General features: G+C 45.2%; 1 protein-coding gene across 1 annotated transcript in view; it reads right to left on the bottom strand.

Moving 5' to 3' along the window:
- LOC119445770 (uncharacterized) overlaps positions 1 to 25,815 on the bottom strand; it is a 60,129-nt gene extending 34,314 nt beyond the window's left edge. Inside the window, exons 1-5 of the mRNA XM_037710048.2 lie at positions 25,598 to 25,815; positions 23,804 to 23,862; positions 22,084 to 22,225; positions 17,914 to 18,084; positions 12,785 to 12,921 (exon numbers count right to left, since the gene is read on the bottom strand). Coding sequence (XP_037565976.2) covers positions 12,785 to 12,921; positions 17,914 to 18,084; positions 22,084 to 22,225; positions 23,804 to 23,862; positions 25,598 to 25,738 — 650 coding nt within the window. The 5' untranslated portion in view covers positions 25,739 to 25,815. The remainder of the gene's footprint in view (positions 1 to 12,784; positions 12,922 to 17,913; positions 18,085 to 22,083; positions 22,226 to 23,803; positions 23,863 to 25,597) is intronic.
- Between the last annotated feature and the right edge of the window lie 1,733 nt (positions 25,816 to 27,548).

Below are 27,548 nucleotides of genomic sequence, written 5' to 3'. Positions count from 1 at the left end.
AAGAAAGCGCCGTGAGTGTCACCATCATGAGACAGTGCCGTCATCTGGCCCGTCTGGCAAGGTTCAGCTGCCATACGGACCTGCATGGCGCTTGGCTATGCGAGAAAAGCCGTTCGCCGCGCTACACAAATGCTTTTTTTTAACATTTCCTTTGTACTAGTTTTGCGTATACGTGCTTGGTGGTTCTCTTGTTAAAATATTATGCAGTAAAATGTTACCTCAGGCGAGATCCCTTTGCCAATACTTTCGCATATTAGGCCATCCTCTGTGCCGCAGAACTTTCCGCAAAGTGTCTTGAGGTTGCGCAGCAACTAATAAAGCAAGTGGATTCTCCGAAATCTACGTTGCGTACAGTGTAAGATAGGAAAGGAAATGTTTATTCGTGCGCATGCCTACATTTTGATAGAAAGTATACGCGGTTTAAACGGAACCCAAAGAATTAGGAAAAGTATCTCTTGTAGACGTAGGAGGTCCTTATAGACGAAAGGCACAAATATAACGAATCCTTTATTGCAAAGTGCCGAGGAGGTTTTATTTACTGAGTAGAAAAGGGAAATACATTGCGCTGTGCTTAGAATATCGCATCGCTTCTTTTGAGAAACGTGTGTTCGGGTGCAAAGGGTTTCCCAAGAATTTTCCACAGCCCTCACGTTTAAATTGGCGCTTCTGACTTTTCACCTGCATCTCGTTCTTTGGTCCGAAGCAGTTAATGCACAGGAACAGTAACGTCAACAACACTGTAACTCTAATCATGGTAATGATTGTAATGTTCCGCGTATTGTGCCATCATTAACAGACGTAGATGATGATACTTCGTCTTGTTTTCTGCCCTGTCCTTCCTCTTTTTTCTCGTTAACAAAGTCGGTCTTCCTTATTTTATGGTCGTTACACAGGTCCCCCCTGGATCGTCAACCCTCCTGGGTTGATAAGGCACCCCGTTGCCGACCGATGCCATCACAGTAGCGTTTTGTGGTCCACTGCAGCAAATTGATTTCAAGACTCCCTTTTGGCTGGCTGTCTTCAGCGCGATATCAGGACCGGTGAAAGGATATTTTGAGCCTTGCAAACCTCCTCGAACTAGAACAAAATCTCCTGCTTTGAAGTCAGGTACCTTTGTGGAATGAGCACGGTCGTAGTTACGCTTCCTGGCGACCTTATATTTCTCGTACTCTTCTACGGATTTCTTCCGTTCTTGGAGGGTTAACACGTTTGTAAGGCCATGGAGATGATCAGCTGGAAGCCAGCTCAATTTCCCGCGGTAAGCGAAGTATGGACTGCATCCCAAATCAGTAGTATGAGAGTGGTTATGGTGATTCAACCACCTCGGCATTCTGGATAGAGTGTGATAAACCGCTTGATATCTCTTGCCGTTCTCTCGGCCAGCCCGTTGGCTTCCAGATGATAGGGTATTTCCTTGTTCAGTCCATCGTTTCAAACACTCGCTTCTGAAAGCAGGGCCGTTGTCAGCCACAATAACTTTGACACTTTTGAATATTTCACAACTGAGTACCGATATGACGCTGTTGGCATCTTCTTTTCCTGCCCTACACGCAACCATTTTTGTGAGTTCGTCGATGGCCAAAAGAAATGGTTGTGTAGTTCACACTCCCTCTCCTTTTTTCTTAAGTGCACAGTTTTAAATGGCTTGCTTGAATATTTTGTTTGGATTATTGCGCCCCCGCGAGGCTTGAATTTTTCTTTGCTGGTTTGGCATTGGTGACAAGTTCTTATAAATCCGTATATATCCTGCTTCATTGTGCTCCAGATGAATTTTTGCTTGATTTTCCAGTATGTCCTCAAGAAACCGTCGTGGCCACCAGAATCTAGAGAGTCGCGGTAAAGCTGCAAGATTCTTGCCACGCTCGTGTTAGGAATGTGCAGTCTACCATTCTGGAAAACCATATCTTCCGTGCGGCCCCAAAGAAGTTAGTTCACACTCCACTCGACATTCGGAGGTATTAGTAGCCTTGGCATTGCGTCGGCGTCAGGCAGCTTCTCTCCTGGCCTGTGAGCAACGTCGAACGCGAATTTCTGTATTTCACTGACCCACCAGGCCAGTCTTCCTTTCGGTTCAGAAAGGTTTAGTATATAGGCCAATGCTTGATTGTCAGTGAATAATTTGAAGTGTCTTCCTTCGAGGTATGTTCTGAAGTACCTAAGTCCACAGTTAGGGCATCTTTTTCAGTCGTCGGGTAATTGATCTCTGCCTTGTTGAATGTGTACTAGTAGTAACCAATGGCTTCAAGTCGTCGTTTGGCGGGCTCGTTCTCGTCCCTTTGGTATAGTACCGTGCCTGTCCCGTAATGTTATGCGTCAGTGTTTAGTTCAAACGGCTTTGTGAAATCTCGAACAGAGAGTATTGGGTCAGATGGTATTATTCTGACGAGTTCCTGATATGTTTTATCACACCCCTGTATCCACACAAATGGAATGTCCTTTTTCGTTAGCAATGTAAGAGGCTTCGTCTTTAAAGCGTAGTCCTTGATAAACGCTCTGAAATTTCCTACCAGGCCCAAGAACATGCGGAGCGAGTGTACGTCATATGGTTTTTTCAGGTGAGATATGCGTTTAACAGCTTCTTCTTTTGTGTTCTTTGCATGTACGTTGAAGAATCTCCCTAAGAAAACCACAGAAATCTTGAGGAATTAGCTTTTCTTCATCTTGATCTTGAGTCCAGGCTTCACTTAGTGCATTTAACACATTGTACAAGTGTGAGCAGTGGTCGTCACATGTTTTCGGGTAAACAATGATGTGGTCCACGTCGATGTGACAGGAGTTACTTGGGAAATCATGAAGCACGTTGTTCATCATTCATTGGAACCATGCTCCAGAATTCTTCCAACACATTGAAAGAAGTAACAAAAGCTGTGAAGTGATAGAACTCTTCTTCGAGTGGAACTTGCCAGTATCCTTTACAAAGATCGATCCGAAAAAACTAGGAGCGGCCACCTGTTTCGTCGATTATGTGATTGATTCCTGTCACGGGGTAGGGAAATAAATACGTCTGACGGCTTACGAGTCTGTAATCAGTGCACATTCTAAATGTCCCGTCGCAAACGAGGCAAACGAAGATGTAGAAGGCCGAATAATCCCAGCGTCGAGCAAACCTTGCAATTCTTGCTTCCGCCATTTCTTCTTTTCGTAGGACATGCCGTATGGTTTCTTCCGGAAAACAGTAGTGTCACTCAGCTTGAAAGGCACCATTGGAACCTTGGCCGCTGGTGGATACTGTATGACGCATATTAGTTCTGGATATTTCTTCGGCACATTTTCACTTGCAGTTACCAGCTTCGCTTTCACTGCCGCACCTGTATGTACTGTTTCATCCGAATGCTCCACTTCTACACCGCCACGCCACGATATATTTATTCTCATCCTCTTCATGTCAGGACGAGCCAAGAGAAAACTCTATGCGGCATCCTGTACAACGAGTGCTTCGACATCCACCTTGGTGCATTGCTATCCCACGCATACCTTAGCTCATCTATCAAGTATTCCAGAACTGCCATCATAGCTGCGCACGTTGCTGATGAATTTCTCTTTAGGAGAAATCACTCGGTATATTGACAATGGTGACCGACATCCCGGTGTCAACTAAGATTTGAGTTGGCCTTCCGTTGGCGGTCATTTGGGCATAGAGTAAACCTTCGGCTGACTTTTCCAAATGATCTATTTCTTTCGGCGCTGCCAGGTGAAATAGAGTGGCCTGATTTTCGCTGTCGTTCTGCTCGTGATTCCCCTTGCAGGCTGAATCTTGCAGTGGGGCATGGCCACAAGAACCATTGTAGCAAGAGCACCTCTGATCACACGTTGAGCTTGTACCTGAGGATCGGCCATTGCTGTTACTTATCTGGTTGTAGGGTGAGAACACATTGCTCTAGATATTCCTCAGAGAACGCAATAGTTGCTATAACGTCGCGTGTGGTCTAGGAAGAACTTCGCGCTGAGAAGTCTCCGTCATACCGTGAATTATTAGCGCGGCTATAGATGACTCAGATAGGCTCGCGTCGGCAAGCTGCAAGAGTCGTTGTTTTCAAAGTAGTAGTCAACAGCTGTTCCTTCTCGATGTTTGAAAGAAATAGCCTTGTCCCAACATTCAACAGAATTGTGGTTGAATGCACACACGAAACGGTTTTTCCATTCGAGCCATGGCTCCAATGCATGGCTTGGTATCCTTAAATTGAACAACTTCTTAGCGTTTCCCCTATGAAAACGACACATATTGTTGATCTGATCACAGTGATCATTCCACTGATCATGCGAGCATGCGTATTCAAAAATGTTAAGCCCGACCGATGGTCTCGATTGCGCATCGTTAAAACAAATCAGGAACAACCACTTGAACACTGACATTAAAACCCTCAACAGCTGTTCATTTTGTTGCATTTGCTGGTCCTGCGTCCGCAAAAAGTGTTGCACAATTAGGCTAACTCCTTGCTCCTTGGGTGTCACTGCGTCATGGCTACTTGATCTGTGCACCCACTGTTGAAACTCGATCGCCTGCAAGTGAACTCTAATTCAACTCTTGGAGCCCAATTCTTCAAGGGTGATGTTAGCGTTGTGAGCTAGATACGTCAAGAAGTCCGGTGTGCTGACCTGTTCTGGAAGGTCGTTGGCAACGTGTCCATCTTCCTGGCATGCCCTGGCGAGTAGATGGCCGTCTTCGCGTCGGGAGATCGTGAAAAACACCCTCGTAGTCCAAAACAGTGCAACTGAGCCAAAATTTATTGTTCCGTTTATTGTGCCATCGCTTACAGTCACAGATAATGATTCTTCGTCTTGTCTTCCCTGTCCTTCCTCTTTCTTCACGTTCACTAAGTCTGTGTTCCTTCTTTTATGGTCGTTTGAATGATCATGAACGTCTACAATATTATCTTTAACGCTATCCTCAGAGCGGAAAACTCAGGCATCAGCAAGAGTATCGTACTCCTGTGGCATTTATGAAACAGTAGCAATCGCAGTTCTCTTCCGTCTCGCGAGTGCTCTCTTTCTGCTCAGCGATCACTTCTTGCCCTTGCACTTATGGCGGAAACACTTTTGAAACACTGACACTTTAATTTCCCTCTAGTTTCAGTAACTACCTGACGGATTGTATTTTTTGATGCGAATGGGTTTCTTGGCATTGTCCCTGGCCAGTCTTTTTTTTTTTCGTTTCTCTAGCTATATAGCTCATTAGCCCATGTATAGCCATTTATATGACAGCACATATAAATCTCCACCCCCCAATGTTTATTTTCTATTTAAACGTCCAACACACATAGATAATAAGCATAATTAATGAAAAAGTACGTTTCGGAACTTTTTAAGCACCAGGGGAAACCCTAATCAGAAAACTCGAAGTCTGGTCACCCCAAGCCACTTAAGGCTACGTTTGGAATTTGTATAGACAGCTGTCGTATGTGAACCGCAGCTGCATATTTATTTTGCGTTACATCACATGTGCGACACAATTGCAGCAGGATATCTTGCTTCGCTCGCTGTCTTCTGACCTTCCTTTCAAGACTTTTGCTGGCTAGTCCAGTGTAGCTGCTTTAAGCGAATAAACTAAACATCTCACGAGGACTTTCGATGATAAGGCGATTAGCATTACCGTCGTAGCACATCCACACGTCGATGTTTTTTTTTTTCAATTTAGTAAGGCGTTGGGGGTCATCTGGGTATGGGTGTGTCCGGCTATGTCTTACGTGAGCTATGCACGTATTTACGTGTCGCATGACATTGTGCATCTTAAGTAACATATGCGCTGCTTCCTTAAATTAGACGTTACGTGTACTGCGCTCATTTCGTCCTGACTGCAGTTCGCTGCTCATATGTCTTTCCGCACTCAAAATTTTGTACAAGACTCAAAAGCGTCGTTGTATAAAGCACCTGAGAGAAAAGCTGGTAACAGACCTGTTGACACAGCCATGCCGCAGAACACGAAAAATCCAAGTGCTTTATTCCGTACACTAACTTTGAAACCCCTTTTCAAGAGTCAGATCATTTCGTTCCGCACTTATCATCTCGGCAGCCTGCAGTTATGGAATGTCGTTCTTCAAACTTCTGCTCAGCTGTGTATGACGCTTTCACCAGTCTTCAGATACGCATTGAGTCCCCTGTAATTTTTTTTCCATGTGGCAGCTGTGAACTGGAAAATAGCATAAACAGACTTTATATGGCGCTGTTTGCGCCCGCTTTCCTCGTTGAGTGGCAAAGAGTGGGTCGCCCGCTCGACGAATAGGGACAACGCTACTTCTAGCAAACGCAGATATGCTTTATATTGTCACTGAATATCGAAATATGCGCAGAAACGAAGCTTCCAGGCGAGAACAAATTAAACAGGTCAAGCTGTACATATTGTGGGGATGTCGGCCGCATGGCAGCACCGCTGCGCGCAATCATCGCCATCGGCGCTGGCTCACCCGCCCGTGCCACGCATATCGAACCTTAGGGCGGAGCGGGATCAGGGCGCTGGGCGGCAGTTGGCCTGGGGCTTTCGTCAGTAAAGTTTGTTCCTTGCTTGTCTCCCGCAGTTCGTGCCGTCTCCAAGAGCCTCAGCTGGTCACTGGCTCTGAAGCCACGGCCCTGAGCCCACAGTTGGGCGCCAATGTGGGAATGTCCATGGTTTGCTCCTATCCACTATTCACGCCAGCGTCCCCACAATATCACAAGCTTTTATTTCACAAGCTCTTTTCAAGCAATGAAACAATATTACAATCAAAAGAAGATGCAGGTAAATAATTGTAGAAATCAAAGGTGTTATGAAAAAATTACTTTTGTAGAATTATTTTTGCATATGGGTTCATGGCGGCATAACTTCAAGAAGCGCATCAACACTTAACAGAGCAAGAAAAGGAGCCGAAGAAGAAAAACTTCAGACGGAGCGCTATTGGCTAAAATCGCATGCACCGTGAGGTAGAAGATTCCTCGTACAATTAGCCTTATGCTAGCCCAAGGCAGCTAATGTACCATAAATTAGAAGCATCTAATGAGAAATGAATCTAATCTTTTTGCGATATCTTGTTAACAGGAAATATTCCAGGCGGTACTGCGATAGTTTTTTTTTTTTTTTTTTGCTGTTGTGCTGTATTTATTTATTGGCCATGTGCAGGCGCGTAGCCAGGGGGGGGGGGGGGGGGCTGATGGGGCTTCAGCCCCCCCCCCCCCCCCGAAATTTTTTCGTGCTGGCATGCACCGCCGACCAAAACTACCACCGACGCCGGCACTCATTGTGGATTTTGTCTACAATGTCCTTTTCACGCTCGAAAAGACATTTCGGCACGAACATTGCGAACTCGGGCTGGATTTCGTGACAACGCCCTTGCACCTGGAGTCACGTAACGCAAGGAGCCCCATCCGAGCACAAACTTTCAACGGCTTTTCGATAGCGAGCGGGCGCGTTGCGGCATCTCGCAGCGGCCGCGGAATATACGGAGCGCATGGATTTCAATTACGAAACTTTATGGGTATAAAGTTCTCATAAACTTTTGACACGAAAGGTGCGCTGAAATTTCCAAAGGTATGCTTTAAAAGATTTTCAATTCTAGAACTTCATGAGGTTAATGTTCTTATAAACTTGGGCCAACATGCGCGCACTGGAACGCTCGTGTCCAAGCCGTTCCATAAATGGAAGCGCGCGCTCGCAATCTCCCACACACGAAAATACTAAATATCAGCGTGACTGTCCACTAGCAGCTGATAATTTTCTCCAAACATTTTCAGGAAGCGTGCCCAATGTGATTGATCAGCTGGACCAGGGCAGGCAAAGTAAAATATGAGAAAACAGAAGAAAGTGAACGGCCTATTATTGAGGATTTTTTTTTTTTTTTTTTTTGCGGGCGACAAGGTCTGGCTCTCCGTGGCCACAGGGACAGAGGCCCTATGGATTTAAGCAATGCCCCTGCTGAAAATACAGGCATTTTCAGAGTGCTTCTTCGCATGCGAGCTGATTGTGGAGATACATATCTGAAGAACCATTTGGAAAGTTGCCCCAGTCATGCCTCGTATTTAAGCCCAGATGTACAAAACTAAATTATAGAAGGAAGGAAGGAAGCAAGAGAAAATCAGAAGGCAGGGAGGTTAACCAGCACAACGTCCGGTTGGCTACCCTACACCGAGGGAATGGGAAAAGGGAACACAAAGATGACAGGGAGAGAGAGGAGGGAAGGAAAGACGGGAAATGCGCGGTTAGTTCGCTGACGCGTTTGTTAGTGCACTAATAGTCACAGACGTTGACACAATCCCGTCGTCCTCAAGAAGCACAAAAGTGCCTTCACCGCTTTAAGGGCCGACGAGCGATGGGGGCGGTGTTCCAGCAGCACCTGCACGAAAAGCGTCCGATTGTCCAGTTTTATTAGCGCGTTAGCAAGTTGTTGTCTTTCTTGGGCATATCGTGGACAGTGGCACAGCAGGTGGTCAATAGTTTCGTTGGTGCCGCAGATCTCGCATGCTGCACTGTCAAATTAGAAATTTGTGGTGACATTATCAAAGAAAGCTTAGATTCAAAAGCAGGTTGCTTCTCCATACTTCCTGACGAAACGACGGACATCGCTGGAATCGAACATGCCTACTGTTTCTGCAAGGTACCTAAACAAGTATGCCAACGACATCAAGGGAGTGTTTTAGGTTTTAGCACCAGAATAGATGCCCATCTCTCCCTGCGACAGCAGGTTCTATGTAAATGTGTAAATACTGCTGCAGCTTCTAGTCACTATTCCAGTGACCACTGCCAGCGCAGAGTGAATATTTTTAACAAGAGTTTACTAAAAAAACTACTTGCGCTCTACAATTTCTGTGGAACGCATGGTTAGGCTGGCGCTTCTATACACCCACAGAGACGTCGACATCAACGTGACCGCTTCGCTCAACTTTCCCGCCGAGAGAAGTTTGTCCTTTAGATATCGAAGCAGCAAAAATAAATGCAAGTAAAAGCACTGTTTCTTCAGGTCCATAAGTTCTTAATTATGAAAACGTATGACCGCTCATTAGCTTTTAAAACCGCAGAAATTTTCGCCGTTTATTCTAGCAGTTAGCATCATGATCACAATTATCACGCGAATACAAAAATTACGAGGATACCAATAACCAATTTTGACCGACCTTGCTCATTGAAAGCCCGGCCCACGCGGCGTTCGCCAAAAACACTCGGATATTAGGTAGTTCAACTTACCGCATCATCTGTGACCTTCGTTTGTCCTTTTCTTTCCTTTTCAGCTACCTGCTTTTATTTCTTTTTTGAAACGAAGGAATACCCTCCTTTAATTTTGGGTGCAGAATAATTGTTGGCGTTGTGCAGGCAGTTAAATTACACATTTTCGTACTGATTTATGCATTATTCCTCTATTATTCTACCCACATGGCACTGTCGCGACCGCTGCATGGCCCAAGTACATATCACGATTTCTGCGATCATAGTTATGTTCTTGCCAGGATCATCGGTTATTCTGGGCTCAAAGTTTACTATCTGTGACTGAGCAACATGTTTATTTGTCGTATTTGACGCATTATATACACTGACGTTTGCTTAAATACGTAGATTTATTGGAGACTCATACGTATTTTTAAATATCTTACTGCGAGGTTTTGTGTATACGAGCAGTGAACTTTGTTTCCAGCGACTCTTTTTTTGCCCTTTAGCGAGTTGTATCTTCGAATTTGTATATTCCATTCTATCTTCGCATTTCTAATATATACTTTGCAGAACTCCCACTTTTTATTTGTACTCACTGCTGCGAGTATTATCTCGGTGTAATTACAATACACGACGAATTACAGCTGCTCCTGCGCAATCGATTGCAACGAGGGATAGCGTCATTGAGGTTTCTTCCTGGCCGTTGCATATGTAGAAAAATGTAAACAAGGTTCTTGAATGACAAAGATTCATCAAAATATTTGTCCTCAACTTATTCATTTCATGGCCTTTACGTTTTTCATATAAGCTGCATGCACTGCTTTGCTGGTTTCGAACTGATATTGACCCTTTTCGCTGCGATCCCGTGGGCGCTGCCATATTTGATCACGTGGTGACGCGTCCATTGCTTGCCTCAACTGCCTCCGTTGCCTACTTGTTTACAATGGAAGTGTATATCGCCGGCGCGGCTTAGAAAACGTCTGTTTTCGGAGATATCGTAGACGGTGACTAGGTGGACGACACGAAGCTTTGATCACAGCTTCAGAGAACATGCAAAAGCGCTTTCGGAGCTGATTGAGCTATGTCCAAACTGCGCAGGCAGTTTATATGGTGCTTCTTCTAAAAGCGGGGCTAAATATGCATTCTAAGATTTGCGATTATGAATTCAGTCAGGATTGGTGTGTTTTGCTCTTTGTTCTTTATTCGGCAAATATTTTGAAGCAGTGGCTTGTCAGTTTCTGACTCAGTGAAGTTCCTCGGTGCGGCCATTATCTGATTATTTTCTGCCTAATCGCTCGCGGGTGTGCTCAGTTCCGAATCCGATAGATTTGTTCTTGCTGCGCACAAGGCTTGAAACGTAGCTGTTTTGTACATTGTAATACCTTGTAGCAAATATATATTACAGCTAGTAACTTGCTTACTCTTGTGGACCGTCACGAAACATTCAGCTTCGACCATTGGTGCGCCATAGGTGTAGTCCGTCATTTATTGTGTGTATACAGTGCGCATATATTCAAGTGTGCATCCATTCACTTATTCTTGATACGTCGGCGATAGAGTGGGTGTAAGTTTTCCTGCCATTTGGACAGATGTGTATAGATAACGTGCGCGAAACTTACTATGACAGGAAGCGATGCTACTCCCTTTGTCATTGTTTAACGAGTGGTACTCACTGTTGCCGACGTTCTGGGGATGAAGCCCTTTCTTTGAAGGTTAGCGATACAAGGCTGGCGGATGAGCAAATTTCTGTATCCTCTAGGAAAGCCGTACATCACGAAGTGCCGGTAACACGTTCGGACAGTTGCAGCAGCGGTCCGCGAACTTCGCCACACAGATTCATTCTGTTCCTTAACATGCCAGTCACTATTTTTGCAGCCAACTACTGCACACGTCTTCAATCCACATTATTCAATCTAGCATGATAGAAGCACAGTGTGTTAGCGAAAACTCAGTTGCATTTCCGACAGCTGATCGCACAGAAGCAAGGTAGAATCGGTAATGGTTTCGTATTCGTGCGCGGTCGCTGAGGAGAGGTATGGCGCGCCGCCGTGAGCGCCATCTCGTTTCTCTAAAACAAACTGCTCCGCGAAAAGGGTCAATAGTTCTAAAGTTCATGTGATGCTTTCTTTACTTATTAATGAGACAAAAAAAAAATACGGAAGCATTGATATCAGTTATTTCTGCCACAATTTTTGGGGCATACGAATGTATTCTGTTATGAAAACATACATATTTTAATGGACAGTGCATAGCGTTCAATAATTCGTTTGCAGCATCTAATATACAATGAAATTGGCATTGCAGTTATTATTCATGCATTTGATCCCTCGACAAATTCTATAAGGAGGAGGCCGCGCTGCAACCTGAGCCCCCCCCCCCCGAACAAAATTTCTGGCTACGCCACTGGCCATGTGTCTCCAGTGTAGACGATATAAACGTTCCACCACCTAAGTGAATTGTTGGCACAGTTTAAATTCTTCGAATACTGTGGTTTTGTGTAAAAAAGCGTAGGGGGGGACTCATGAAAAGTTTACTATTTGGCATAATTTAACGTGCCCCTAAATTCAGCTACGCGAGCGGTTTCACTTTTCGCCACTATCGAAATGCGGCTGCCACTGCGGTTTCGCGATCAACCCCGCGACCTCGAGCTCAAAAGTGCAAGTGAATAGCTAGGAAGCAACCACGGCGGGTAATTGTTGGGACTCGGAAACGCTGTAAAACTAGTCGCGAGCGGGAAGTTGTATGACAAGGCTTGCGATGTCAAGCGAATCACGCGAGCAAAAATGTCAGCGCATCGAAATTTTGTCCAGGTGAAGAGCAAGCACCAGCAGCGAACAGCCGCCGCAAAACACCAGCTGGCAGGTGAGCACCGACAGATGCGAGCTGTTCGCAAGGAATTATAAATCTGTGGCATGAAATTACTAACCAAATAGTTGCGCCCATAGAATGGACGCGAAACCCAAGAAGCGACTTCTTCTGGCTCGTAACGAAACGTACTCCATCGCCGATGCTCGCTGTCCACTGTGTGTGACGGGCTAGTCTAGCGTGTACCGTCATCATCATAATCATCACCATCATCATCACAAGCCCATATTTATGTCCTCTGCAGGACGAAGGCCTCTCCCTGCAGGTCTCAATTACCCCTGTCTTGCGCTAGCTGATTCCAAATTGGGCCTGAAAATTTCCTAACTACATCACCCCATCTAGTTTTCTGCCGTCCTCGACTGCGCTTCCCTTCTCTTGGCACCCATCCTGTAACTCTAATGGTAACTCTAGCGTGTATACTACTTGCTATTGATGATCATGGTACGCATTTAAACTTCACCACACCGCTACGGTCCATCTGCCAATACATGGTTGCACTGGTATGAGGCAGGCATTTGCCTATATGGATGCTACGCGTTTTTTGGGAGAAAATTGTGCAATTTAAAAGTAAAGCCAAATCTGTAAGAAAATGCGAAAAACAAGATAATTAGAACAAGATGAAGTGAAATTATAGCAACGCTTTATTCCACCGTTTTTACGATAAACGTTACTCTTTCCCTTGCCCTTCTCCCAGTGAAAGGTAGCAAACACAGTAAACTATATACTTCCGTTGAGCTCCCTACCTCACCCATGTCATTTATATCCCTGTTTCTCTCTCTGCTTCCTTGGAGAGCAGATATGAATAGTGCCTACTTCAGCCTGTCCCATAGGTTCTTGCCATAAGCAGCAAATGGCCCCAAGATCTCCTCGTAATAGGGAAGCGCACTCTTCACACGCTCGTAGTAGGCTGCCAGCTTGGGGTATTTCGCCTTCTCGATACAAGGAAACTGCAAGAGAAAAATGGCATCGATTGTCATAAGATCAGGGAGAGTCCCTTGACTGGCGCAGAACTAGGTATTGATAACTGAGTTTATAAAACCGTTAGGTTTGGTGTCGGCATATAAGTCCAATCAGCATATAAATTTTCAATGCCGTAAATTCTTTCTTCGTAGGCGTTAACATTAGGTTTGTATTTTTTAAAGTATTTGGTACACTTAAAGGTAGAATGCATTCTGTATGCATGCTCACAAGTGTTTCGAGCACAATAACTAGGACCTCTTGCCGGAAACTATTATACCGTGTTCTGTTGCCGCCCTTCTGCGAGAAAGGCCTTGCAATGTGTTCCTACTTCATAACTATAACTACACACGGCGCTGGCAGTTTTTTTTTTTTTTGCCACTACATCAGACCCGTGCAATTATATTGTTGATTTTACTGAACATAAAGCCTCTACCTCGTGACTTTCATGAATCTTATTTCTACCAAGTCGTTCCTTTCTTTTCTTTGATCATTTAATGAGTCCCGTGGTTTTTCCCGCTTTCTCGGTTTAGAATCCAGCTGGTATTTTTCTTGTTCATAAATTTCTACCTTTTAGCCTTGTTGTCGTGATATTCAGGGCTGCATATTATCATGCTCTCTGAGCTCTTTATAAGGGCCTGTGCTGCAATGGACAGCTTGAATTTTTCTCTATAGTGTCCTGCCCCTAGATTTCCCATCCACCTCTGAAATTGTCTTCGTTGATGTCTCATTGAATACCTTTACGTTGTGGCTAGGCTCGTCACTGGCACAAGAAGCGATTCGTGCACTAGTACACTGCTTGAAGTGCACCAGTTTAAGAGACCTCTTATAATTTCCCTGTGCATCATTCCACGTGCACTCAGTACTCCCTCTCTCCCTCTTTTCCTGTTTCTATTGCCCCTTTCCCTTACCCGCAGTGTAGGGTAGGAAACCGGACGCTCGTCTGGTTGAAGTCCCTGCCTTCCCTCTCCTTGCTCTCTCTCTCTCATTATTACGTTCATAGTAGGATGCTTTAACTCGGGGGCTGCTATATAAATGCCTGGGGAAAAAAAAGAGATTTTCGCGGCAACCATCGCAACAAGTATATGAGGTTTGTTCCACAAAAAATAGTTTTGTGACGGTTGTAAACACATTTTTTTTATTTAGGTCATGAATTTTTTCATAAAAATTGTTCAAAATTGCAAAATCTTAACAAACGAAACTGTGAAGTTTACAACTTCGTACCTCAGCAATTAAAAATGCTGTCACATTTCTTAAACTGTACCTAAAATTGCTTCTAAAGGGGACACAATTGGTGTATCATACCCCGCTCTAATAAGCGCCGCAAACTTGTAAGACTTCTATAAAATCCTTGTATACTTTGTAACACTTCGCATAAGCTATAAATTTATATATTAGATTTGTCCACGTTATATGTTCTTATACATGTAGTCTACAGAACTGCAATAAATGTTTATGGTGCACAGTCATGGGTCTGTAAACTTCGTGCTCCTACTGTTTTTTTAGCTTGCCAAATGTAGACGTTTGTGTAACACCGTTTTGAGGCTTCTATAAAAAAATATATCTCATACGGTCACTAGAATTTACGCTGCTCTCTCAAATGCAAGAATGTTTGTGCGAATTGGTCTAGCGGTTGTCTTATAAAACTGTTTCTGTTTTTTACATGTATTGGAATAGGTTGTATTGGAGTCAAAGGCGAGTTAAACCTTTTTCTTAAACCTCATATTCGTTCGGTATCGACTGCGCACAAACCCCGTGTGCCTTCATATTGCTACCAGATGGACTCTTCCTGAATTTTCTCCCTTCTCTCTTCAAACTGAGAAGAGATCTATGAAATATTAACCTGTAATGATCTAGCGAAAACACAGGGAACGCGGGAGATGGAAATTCAAGACGATGAGCAACATGAGAACAAGGTGAGAGCAGGAGCCAATGTTTCGGCAAGTGGACTGGCCTTCTTCAAGGCGACATATTTAACCTGTTATGGGTGGTTCTGAATCGACGCAACAGTATCGGTGGCCTCTGATTTACAGATGTAAATCTCCAAGTCAGCGTTTTTTCTTGTTGCATACGGCGGAAATCATTTCCGGAGCCGGAAACACATCATAGACGTGAGGTTTTGGTCACCACCTAGCATAATGCACATGCTAACGAAAGCTTGGACCCGCATGGCTTCGTTTTCGTAGGCTGCAATGCTACCTGCAGTGGCCTTCGGGTGCTAAAATAAAGATGGTGTCCAAAACTTGCCGGTATTCACGTGTTTACAGCTCCTGCAATAGCTTCCGTTACATACAGCCCTCAAAATCATAAGCTTTGGAATCTGTTTCTGTTAAACAGAAAAAGCGGTCGCTTGGGGCTAGATTTGTACACAACGTACTGCCCACTGTTGCGTCCGAAATTTGTGCACAGATGCGTTGACCGCCGGAGTCTGCGTGGTTCAAAAAGAACCCACAAATGGCTGAGCGCGGATACTGAGCGATATTCATGTGGTTCATGGGGCCACCTTTGAGCTTAAGATTTGCAGTGTGGCGTGGTGGTGGCCCAAGCTGTGCTTCTCTTCGCCATTTGGAGATACTGAAGCCGAGGTGGTGCCCTCAAGACAACACAACGACGGTGCAAAAATGAATGGACACAGTAAACCAATATTCCACGTTAATATTTATATATTTTCAAATAATGCAGAGCGGAGTCTAATATAGTGCATGGACTGTTTAATAAAGACAAATACTGGAGCTCTGAAATCGTTTTTTCAACAATTTATGAACGGCATCGGCACCAAGTGCCTATTTATATCAGAGGCTCCAGCAACAGTCACCAACGCCGCACGCATTTTGAGCTAACGCGGGCAAAACGCCGATGGCGTCGACAACAGTTCTGCGTGTTGTTGCTACCAAAGCCGCTCACCTTACTTCGTATGACATTGCTGTGTTGCTATCGCATTCATTGCTTCGCCCTTAGGGCGAAACTGTGACATTTTTCTCCAATTTATGAAGAGCAATTTTCTGAAACGCAATGTCATTTTTTTATCTTTCCCCGAAGCAGTGCAACAATGCACTGACGCGTTTTAGGGTCCAGAGGCTGCACTCTTACTCATTTATGTAGCTCACTGTAAAAAGGGACATTGCTTTGACATTAAACAAGACATAATTAAGACATTGGAGGTTATCTTGAAGTTAGTGTAAAAAGACGACTTGACTCACGTTATCAAAGCTTCTTGGAAACGACACGGCACGTGCCTTTCACTTACTGGGGAGCGTATAAAAAGAGATAAAGGTGCCGATGAATCATTTTCATATTGCAGATTTCAGAGCATCAGCCTCAGTCCTTATTGAACAACTCACGTAGAATGAAAACCTTCCTCGGAATTTATAAACATTTCAGCAGGCGAAAACGACCGGATACGACCAGGAAAGCGTTCCAGCGCTCTATTTTCATGCACAAAGATAGTTTTTAAACATTTCAGTGTGGTTATCAAAAGGACATATGTTCAATGCTTGATAGTGTCATGTGGGAGTCTAGTGGTGGTGGCGTAGTTGCCGAGTAGAAACAATTGTAAGAGTTAATCCGAGAATTCAAAAACGCATTAAGATATGCTCAACGCGTAGGCGATTCGTGAGAGTGACAAGCCCTAGATTAAAAAAAATGTCACGCCTGCGCGGCACACGCAGCACAGTCACAGTGTAAGCTAGACGAGCGTTTCGACAGTACTACCTAGTAATTTGAGTGAATGCGTCAGGAACGCGCTTGGGACGCCGTCGCGCGTGCAAGCCGACGCGTTCCATCGCCGATGGCTAGCGCCGTTCGGCTCAGCCAAGCAGCCGACCATGCAATTACGGCTGCACATTCGCTCCCAGTGCACCGCGCCCAATCTAGCGCAATCAGCGTGATCCCGAGCGTCCGTCGGTATGTTAGCGCCATCTAGTTAAGGCAGCAGGAAAATTTACAGTGTCTGAAAGGTTGCGTTTGCTGGCGCCTTAACTAAATGGAGGCACCATACCGGCGGAGGCTTGGGACCGCGTTGTTTGCGTTCCGCGTCTGAATCGCATCTCGTCGTCTGCGCCTGCGCGCGTGCCTAGGGCACGTTTATAGGCGCGTTTCCTGCTCTAGGATAGCAAGCGCTTCACCGTTTCTTGTGCTGAAAACCTGAAACGATTGAACACGTGTTCGTGGAATGCTGGGATGGCGTGTTCTTCTGGGATGTCCTGCAATGGACCTTAAAGAAGTATTTTCTTTGGATGCACAGGGAATAAGGTACATAATGGTTGATAACGAGGATGGTTTTCCATATGATAATACTATGTTAATGGCTCTGCATAGTATTTGGACCTCACGCATGGCTGCTCGCCATGCAGACGTTGATGCTCGCCCTGCAATAGAGTACTTTCGCGAGTCTCTCATTTCATTTCTTGAAATGGAAAAAGTGAAACAGTGTGTACCCGATTGGGTGCCCCGTATGGAATGCTTGTTACACATGAAACAGTTCTAAAATTATGAATTTGTCACTACGTGGATGACTGTTATAACAATGCAATAAAGAAAAAAAAAGAGCTTGCGTGGCTCAGTGGTCGAGTATCCGCCTCCCACGCAGCGGGCCTCCGTTCGATCCCGGCGGAGAGCGGGTACTCTTTTTTGCATGTGATAGCGGCTACGGGGCGGCGGCGGCGGCATCATCGCGACCAGAAACGGCTATTGGAATGAGCCCATAACAGCTCACGCTGTAAAAAAGATGCCGACTATGTCAGAAATTCTGCTCCCAACAACGATAAGACAAGCGTATGGATTTCTCCCAGACATTCTATTTTGTCTATATCATACTTTTTTGCGTTCTACATTTCATACATTCGAGCCATACAGCCAAGAACCGAACGAATGAGGGTTTCATAGGTCAGGAGCCTAATGTAAGGAGGGGCGGACGTAAGGTACGTTTGACATAACTGCTGTCGTAAAACAAGTTGACAGCATCATCACTTGGCTACGTTTACCTCGAGATCGACGGTGACGTGACATATTAGGCAGAGATCAGCAGCAGTGAGCTTGTCACCCACTGCGAACTTGCTGTCTCCGATGAGGTTCTCAAGGTTCTTGAGTACGTTTTCTTCGAAGGCTTTCACCTCCTCTGCGCTTGGTTTGGTACCCGTTGAGTATCGGGGTCTCTGCGTAGAAGGTGGAAGAATACATTAGTACAATGTATTTACGTACTAATCAAAACTACCGTTGTATGTTTTCATTTATTTTACTGCACCTTACAGGGCCAGAAGGGCATTGCCTAAGGGTAATTTACAGAAATTGAATTACTGAAAATACCTAAACTGTACAACATCTATATTTGCAATAAATGAAGTGGGGATGAAAAACGCGGAAGAAAAGCGTACTGTGAACTATAAACCGGAATCCCTGGAAGACAGGCAATGAAAATGAGTTACTTCTTAATAGATGTCTCACATTTTTTGAGAGTAGAACTGTTAGGAGTCCAAAAAATGACAATAACGCTTTCAAGTGCCACACGAATTACTACAAAAAGTGCAAAACATTCAATTATAAGAGAAAGAGAGAGTCAATGCAAGGCAGGAACCGAGTGTTATTATACAAAAATGAACAACTAAGGAAAGTTGATGGACGAAAATTTTCACACCGTAACGCAATTTTACATGGTGCTTTCGAAAGATGCGTGTCCCGAAGACATCGGCATTTATCATGGTCGGCCGATCGTTAAAGCGGCTCTGGTACATTTGATAGAATAAACCATATGAAGACAGTTCGAGGTGAAATCCAATCGCATGCAACCTTGCGCACACTACTTTTATCACCTTCCCTTTTTGTTTTACAATTAGCGTAGCGGGCGGCTTTAAGCACCTAATCTTCAATGTCATTGACCAGCTCCATCAACCTGCTTATATCGACTGCAGAACAAACATGTTTCTTAGTGATTTTTACTACCACTGACTTCCATCCTTTATCTTTACAGCGGAAGTACGAGTGATATAAGGTTCACAAGTATACAAGCAGAAAACAGAATGTTGTCTACTGCGTATTTCACCAAACTTCTGCTAAACATTAAAGAAAAGATGTGAGCTACACCAACGCAATTATCGCAGTTCTTTTGATGAAATCAGAATATTTTTCGCAATAAACCTCATTTCATAACAGCAAAGATGTAGCTAGCTGTGCCTTTCTAGCTATTGGCGTACACGCAAAACGTTCAATACAATATTGGGGAGGTTGTTCGGAAACATCGCGACGATTTCATTCAATCAAGATGTTTTTATGTGTTTTACTTTTCCGAGCATCAACGAAGGCGCGCAGAGCCTTAAAAACCGCATGTGACAAGTTGTTTGCTAGCAGCGTCATCAGCGCTTTCAGACATGCTTCGAACGAATTACAATGGTGATGGCGTCTACTTTTATAACGTTTCCTTCTACAGAGATCTTTCGACGAAACATTGTAATAAAGAGATATCGACAGCTCTTAAAACTCTGCAATCGTTTTCCTGTGGACAGATTGGGTAAAGGCTGATCAAATTTCGGCGGGGGACGGCAATACCGATTATTCGACGATATCGGCCATCACCTCGTGGTAATCATTTTCGATTGCGACATATTCCAACGTTTGACCTGCATGAAACGCCTTCTTCATTCATCCATAAGGACACAAATCTACGACTTCTTGTAGCTTTCTTCATGGAAAAAATGGGCCGATGCCCACAACTTTCTGTTTTTGCGTTATTAGGATTACTTTAAAAGTTGCTTAAAACTTGTTGACTGATCTCTGATGCTTATCAATTGCGGCGAGTAGCTTGATCAGCTCAAAAGGGGTATAGAACAGCATTGAACTGGTTGTATACAATCGGTTATATTGAATTTTTGTATAAGTTTGGCACAAGTTAACTGAAACATTTTACGTGTAAAGACACTCGCGTGCGCACCCGGTCTACGTACACCGAGTGACACAAATACACACCCATCATACACCCATCACACACACACACACATACACCGGCAACTAACACGCGCAAAAAACACTATAGTTTCTACGGCATTAGGGGCGCGATAATGTAAAGCTATTCCAAACTTCTCTATTCCAATTCTGCAATCAGCCCTCAACGATTGGTCAAAAAATTACGGGCCACCCCTACTTCGTATGTCTGTCACGCGAAATCACGAAAACCGTGAAAACGCCCCATCTGATATGACGTGTGCACAATGATTATGCATGATTAGACCGAACGAAAGAAAAATAACTGTGTCTGATTCGACGCCTTTTTCGCCATCAGCCCTGTGCTATTGGTCCAACGTTTTCTGGCTGCGCCCACTTCGCTTGCCTGTCAAACGACGTCACAAAACCGCGAAAACTCTCCGCGTCAAAGTGACGTGTACGCGATAAAAACGCAGTAGTAGGCCGAACAAAATTGAATTTTTTTATGAATGGCTACTGGCTACTTGGAGCTGCCGGGGAGCATGGATTTATTTGCGTATAATAAAACTTTTTGTTGCGTGGCGGTATGTCACAAAAGAGCGCGTAATCCAAGCGCGCGCAGCGTGTCACGCAAGCGAGCGAAAGAACACGCCGACCCCGCGGCAACTTCTACAGAGGGGGAGAGCGCATACGCCTCAAACAGCAACGCGAACAACGGCGCCTAGACGTATAGAAGAGCATCGACGAAGCGACGTTAACAGGAGAGAGAGAGAGAGAGCACACGCGGTCGCCGAGACACCTTCTATCCCGGCGAGTCGAGATAGATTACTACAGTGTGAGCGTGCGCCAACGGGATGAGTCATAACCTCCCCTCCCCCTTCAGAACGCTCCGACGGCGGCGGTCGAAGGTACGAGAAATGACTAGAAGATTCCCAGGCTTTGGCCATGCTACGAGATCACGACTCCGATAGGAAAGTTCGAGAACGGTTGTGACGGCTATATAACCACCGTGCGAGAATCAGAAGGGAGTTCAGTTGAGTCCGCACCGGTGAAGTGATGTAACGTGAAGACCGAGCGTCTGCGGAAGAAGGGGATTCCCCGGCAAGCTAGTCGACGAGTTCATCGAGCGTCTGCATTTCCGGAAGAAGTTCCTTCTTCGAGATTTGCCCCGAGCTACGCCGAGATCGTCTGACAAGACCAGCACGGGTGAATACGATTAGACACTTAGTGTTCCTATTCTACGCCGAGATCGTCTGACAGGACCAACACGGGTGAATACGATTGGACACTTAGGGTTCCTATTCATTTTGTAATTTACGTGTTGGACTCTTAGTGCTTGTCGTGAATTATTTTTTGTGTTTGTTAATACCTATCTGATTTGTATTGTGTTGTGTCTAGCCTAAGTGTGCAAGTTTGTGTGTAACTGCCATGTGTGAAGTAATATATTTTGTTGTGCTTTGACAACTCTGGGCTCTGACTCGGTCTTTGGACAGCAACCGGCGTTCGCTGGCGCACCAGAGGGCCGTTCTTAATTGTCCTTGCTTTCGTGGGATTATTTTCGGAAGCATATAAGTCGGCGTTTGAATTTGGTCCGGCGTCTGCGCCTCGTTAACGGGGTCGGTGACACGGTATAACGCTATGAAGGCCATTCGGCACGTATACGACATCGCTCTGCCAACTCTTCTTTGCTGAGGATCCGTTCTGGCGGCAATTTTAACCTTCCATTGCACGCCGCCGCGATTTCAGACCACGCAGCGCAAGCTAAGTAAGCGCAAGCGAACGAATAACAGACGCTGGCACAACCCTCTTTATCCGGTTGTCCACTTTTACTGTGCTCGCTCGGGCCCATCGAAACCCTCGACCCTCGCCCCTTGAGCGAGCCTCTTGCCAGCGAATTCGATAAGAAAAGCTGCTCAACGTAGGCACTGCTATTCGCGTTGAAAGAAAAAAAAGTGGCCTCCTATAAAGGAGGAGCGCGTTTGATTTTCAAACAACCGTGCGGGTTACCGCCGGATTCTTGCGTCGGCGTTTACGTAAATTTGACGTCAGGAGATTGGAATAAAAAGATATTGGAATAGATTTACTTTATAGGGCCCTGTAGATTCGCAGTAAGCCCTCAATAGATGGACGTTCATTTTATCAACCCAATTTAGCTCATGAAGATATTCTGTATACCGAAATTCCGGGCAAGGTACCAACAAGTGTAGATTATTGCTGTATTGTAAAAAGCGAATACTCACGATAAAGTTCCCTAGCTGGGGGTGTAAGAGGCTGCTGGCTGCTGCCAGCACCTGGTCGATGCGAGTGCGCGTCTTGATGCAGGCGGGGTACAAGTCTGACTCAGGGGAGTACTTCCGTAGCAGGTAGTAGGCGATGGCATTGCTGAACAGATCGAGCGAAATGCACTAATCTGAATTAATCCACACACGACCTCTATCCCCCCTTCATTCCCTGTCATTCCCGTTTTGCCCCCTGCCCCAGCTTTACAGCGCATAAGGTCGAGGCCGACCTCTCTGCCTTTTTGCAAATAAAATTCCTCTTCCTTCACCTGCTGCAATTAAACATTTGCCAGCGATAAGGACTTGGGCTGAGAAGGAAGGAGAACACAGCGCTTATGCTGGGCACGTGCGCTAGGCTTCACTTTCTTGCTCAGCTCCCATCCTCTTACTTTCTAGCGTCAGTGTGTCGGGTATTGGAAATTTTCACCCTGTGCAAAGTAAACTGGACCCGTTACGTGGCTTACGGACTACCGTATTGTCTACCGCCATTTTCTAAGCAGTTATTATGTATCAACGTCGCAACATTGTTTGCGTACGCGTGCCCCCAACCGTATACTCCTTCCTTGCTTCAATCTGCTTTTTTGGTGGAAGAGTGCAGTCTTTGCTGTCTTTGCGTATACTTTACATACTCCAGCTTACAAATTGAAATTCGACGAACTCCCTATGCTGAACGCGACGGGAAAGTCATTGTGGAACCGAATAACGGTTCAAAAGCAGCCTACGGCTGAGAATGACCAGATTTGTACTATATTTAGCCGCAGCATCTTACGTTGTTACTCACGCTAAAGTCATCATTACCAACCTGTTAAGTCGTTATGACAAACTTACGCAGCCATAGTGCATCATAATCACACACAGATGAACATTTCTGCAGGCTGCGCCTCTAGGCTCTCTGTCGCCCGAACATTTACAACCTGATCTTTTCACACGAACGAGGCACACGACACGCAGACAAAGCAGCCTTTAGAACACAACCACGAAAACCCAATCAGAATGTTTCGATTGAAGCAGGTAGCGGCGATGCCCGACTGATTGGAACTGGCGGGGGCTTATAGCGGCTATGGTGCTACGCTCCTAAGCACGAGAGGCCACATTTCGATGGGGGCGAAATGCAAAAACGCGCATGTCCCATGCGTTGGGGGCACGTTAGAGATCCCTCGTGGTCAAATTCAATCCGGAGCCCCCACAACGGCGTGCCTAATGATCAAATCGTGGTTTGGCACGTAAAACCCCAGAATTCAATTCATTTCAACTGGCGGATAGTCGAGTACAATTTATAGCGACTGTACTGGCACGCGTGCTGTGCACCGTGCCTTTACAAAACACAGAGTGAAGCACGTGAGCGGAGCATGAAGGAACTTCCAGGGAACCCAAGTGCTTGGTAGATTTAGCCATATCTGGTAATTCCTTATAGTCTGCTCGTACAGCGCGAAGCGCTCGTCGGTGCAGACAAGCGCTCGTTTTTGTCTTTTGCCGTCCAGAACACAGATCTAGACAGCTTCGCGTCGAAGTAATCACGCAGTATTACTTTTCTGAGATTTAGCTATGATGGCAGGCCAAATTTCAAATTTTTATGGAGCCATATGGTCATCTGATTTCGAGCCTTTGGTGGACTTACTGTAGGCGCATAGGGTTAACGGAGACAGAATCTATAGCAAGCAGAACGATCGTTGACTCATACCTCTCGTAGACAATGAAGCCATCGTCGTCAATCGCAGGTACCTTGTGGAAAGGGTTGATCTGAGAAAGAAGAAATGTTACGATGCCTTATCTCAAGCAAAGGAAGGCAGTGCTGTGTGAGTTCAGCAAAATAAAAACAATGCGATGCTTTCAGTAAAGAGAAATAATCATAATGCGGCCATCCTAGATATGCCTCATTAGTGTTCGTACTATCATAAAACATTTTTTTACGGAATGACGTTTCGCTCTAGAACTGCCTGCATTAGATGTGCTCTCAAGCAACCTTATCTAGCTCGCTGCATAATTTATTTACCGTTGCTCATGCTGCGTCAAGTTGAATGAAAGCCGTAGCTGAACGAACTTGTCGAGAATGTATAAAAACAAAAAGAAAACCAAGTTAAAAATTATGAAACATTGGTGACCTATTTATCCTGCCGTGTACCTTCGGCGTTCTAAAACGGTCCCGCCGATGAATATTTAGCGCAAAGGCGGGGAAGAACGGAATTCGGTTTCTTTGTCTATTCGCAAAAAAAAAAGCCTAACGTTGCGGTGCAGCGTCTGTATGATCAACACCACTATAAAATTTATGAAAAGGGACAATTGCCTATTTATCAACATAATATTCAGTGTTCAGAGGAATATTCTGAACACTGTTCATTCCTTTTGAGCGAGGTGTGGTATTGTGGAAGAGCGACTGTAAGCGGAAAGCACCGAAGCAATAACATTGCAGCGGCGATGCAACGGGCTTTGGCCTATTTTCATGTGTACACGTTGTCCGCATTTCTAGTCCATAATAAATACATCAAGCTGAGCGGCGTGCACCTTGAAGCTAGGCAGTTTGTCCTTATGCGGCAGCTTCAGACAAATCGCATGCATGAATCAGGAGCTATGCGCATATAAACGAGTATCGTTGCCGGTGCTTTTTCAACGAGCAACTGGTGCTTTAACTGGGGTTTCCAACCGTCCCATATTTAGTAGGACAGTCCCGATTTTTGACAAGATGTCCCGAATTCTAACTTGATCTGGTCGGGGTGGCCTAATGTCCCGATTTCAGCTTTTCTTTCCCTGTGGATGACAATGAGTAAAGGAAACAGCCTTTTTTATAATTTATGACAGGTCGGTTAAACATTCTTGCTCTTTGTTGGTGATGTTTTAGTACGGTTTTAGTTCTTTTGTTGCTCCTAACCTTTCACAGTATCTGTAATCGTAGCCGTGTTGCCTTGTGAACTGATTCACCTTTCGTATTCTAAATCTCCACATAGCAGGCCTGAAAAAAATTCTGATACTTTGTTGCAGGTAAACTGTCGGCTTCCATCGCTGACAGGGTCGGTCAACGCCAGCGCAACCCACTCATTCCGACTTCGTCCTCTCGAATGTTGGCAACCCTAGCTTCACCTGTTTTACTGGTGGTTGCACTTCGACCTTCTTCTGCTTGAACTAAACGTAAATTGTCTCGAGCAGCCAGTCGCGCGTCAATGTTGCGTGTATTCGCGGGCTTCTTTCACGTACGGAAACACTTTAATGTAGCACGTCTTCAGCAACAGAAAGCTGTATCGGTAGTTTTTCATGTTGCTCTACAATTTTCCCATTGCCACTTTACATCTAGTTATAATAATTTACAAGTTGAATAATTAAATATTTAACACTAACTCGCTAATAAAGCTGAATGCAAAAAAAATCATCTGAGCATTTCCAAGCGATCGCAAAAAACATTATCTTGGTTCTGTCCAGCTACGTAGCATTTGTGTATGTTTAAAGTTTGGCTCCATTTAAGTGAAACACCCTGTACACCAACCTTGAGGAACTCTTCAGCGCGCTGTTCTTGTTTGTTGAAATCGAGCTTCTTGAGGTTCAGCTCGACGCCGATATGTTTGGCCAAGCAGCGGATGAAACCACATGGTGCACTGCCGACTATGTGGTACAGCACGACAGGCATGGTTATCGCCGGCGACGAAGGAGCAGCTTTTTTGCGGCAGCTTACGGAGAACGAAGGATCGCAAGTGAGCGATGGCTCGTTTCGTGTCAGGCGAAAAGTAGTAGTGGAGAGAAGGGTGGAAGAAGAGCGTCATTGAGCCCACGTGCCGCAACGGCAGGTATGGCGCCGCAGCGTCACAGTAGTGGAGGTATATAGAGGACCGCGGCAAAATAAAAAAAAAACGGATGCGCCACAGCGGAAAGCTAGCAAGGGTCATTGTACGCCGTCCTTGCCGTTAAAATGACGACAAAGGGGGGCATATATTTAGGTCTCCGCAGTGCTAGCGATCGGACTTCTATTCACTGAAAACGTTTTGATTATTTATTTGTAAGCTATCCTTGAGCACTAAAGGTAAAATAATTATTTCCATCAGGTTTGAACTTGTGTGTGTTTGTGCGCTTTCCAAAACACGACGGATGTTCTTGGTCCAAGACTCTCGTTACACGCGCTTTGGCGATGCGGCACGCAGGCTGTGCAAGTAAGACACAGGATTCAGCTACGAGATTGAGCCTTACGTGCGTTTGCACACAGTGATAACATCTGCACAAAAGAACGGACAGTTTACTTTGTGCGAACACCGAACACCTGTGGAGCGGCCGACAAGAAAGCGCCTTCTTTATTTCAGCGTCGATATGATAAATCCTGACATTGTTGGTAGTACTGACGTCAGCAGAAGCCGAGCCACAGGTAGTTATATATGGCGAACACAAGACGTGCCTTGCTGGCACGTCACGCCACGCTGGCCGTGTGGTGAACTACAGGCCGGCTCGTTGACGACCGGAAGGAGCAATTCCGCACCGTAGATGCTCTCCCCTTCGCGCTATACCACAATGCAACACCTTGATTCCATGGGCACCCACGGGCGGCGCTGCATGTATCAGAGGCCACGCGCTCCGAGTGTCCTATTTCAATCCGTGAGTACTGTATGTACTTCTAACATAACAAAAACTGTGAACACGTTGCCGGTTTCGCTGCCGCATGTGTTCTACCTTCTGCTATTTTATCGCAGCAGCGTTATCTGGTTTGAGAGCCTTTGCAGTCACCGTAGCGGAATTGCTGAGAAAATGAGAACAATAGAATCAGGAAAGTTGGAATAAAGTGGTTTCGAAATCTCCTGGCAGTCTCAATGCATCAATAGTTGCGCAGCTGTGCAAAATTTTTGCAACAGCTTCGGGCTCGCATTTTCTTCCCAGCGTTGACTTATGACCACCGTTCACATACTTACCGCGGAGCGCATCTTGCAGATTGGAAGCGTGTTGTTAAAATGTTTTCGAAATTTGCGTTTTTTTTTCTTCTTTAAAGCTGTTACCGAAGGCCTGTCAGTGGTGCCGTAGATTTTAGTTGGTGCCGCAATTTAATCTGACACATGTTACCTAAAAGTGGGCCTTAGCAGTTTCTTGCGCGGTGCGTGCAATACGCTCTTACCTATTTTGCTTCATAGAGTAAGACAGTTTTACTTCAGAGAGTTTTCGTCCGGGAGCCCGCGAACTTACTGCACAATCTGTAGCCTAACTGATGTGAATAATGCCGCACAAATAAAGAAAAGAACCAGAAAACGCTGCTGCTAATACGTTGGGAAGATCCGCCTCGTACAAAATCATATATTCGCTATTGCTTTCCGAAAACACAATTCACTATGTTGTGGAAGAAGTCACAGCTCAAACTCAGGTGAGCTGATTAATGTTCATATTTGAAACAGCCGCAAACAGAATCAAAATGTCGAAAGAAGCGCACCTGTCAGCGCCTATCCTGTGTACGTCACCAGTTTTTG

The sequence above is a fragment of the Dermacentor silvarum genome, chromosome 3 (assembly GCF_013339745.2).
Source record: "Dermacentor silvarum isolate Dsil-2018 chromosome 3, BIME_Dsil_1.4, whole genome shotgun sequence".
NCBI lineage: Eukaryota > Metazoa > Arthropoda > Arachnida > Ixodida > Ixodidae > Dermacentor > Dermacentor silvarum.
The sequence above is the reverse complement of the archived record's forward strand: the minus strand, read 5'-3'. Positions and strand labels throughout refer to the sequence as shown.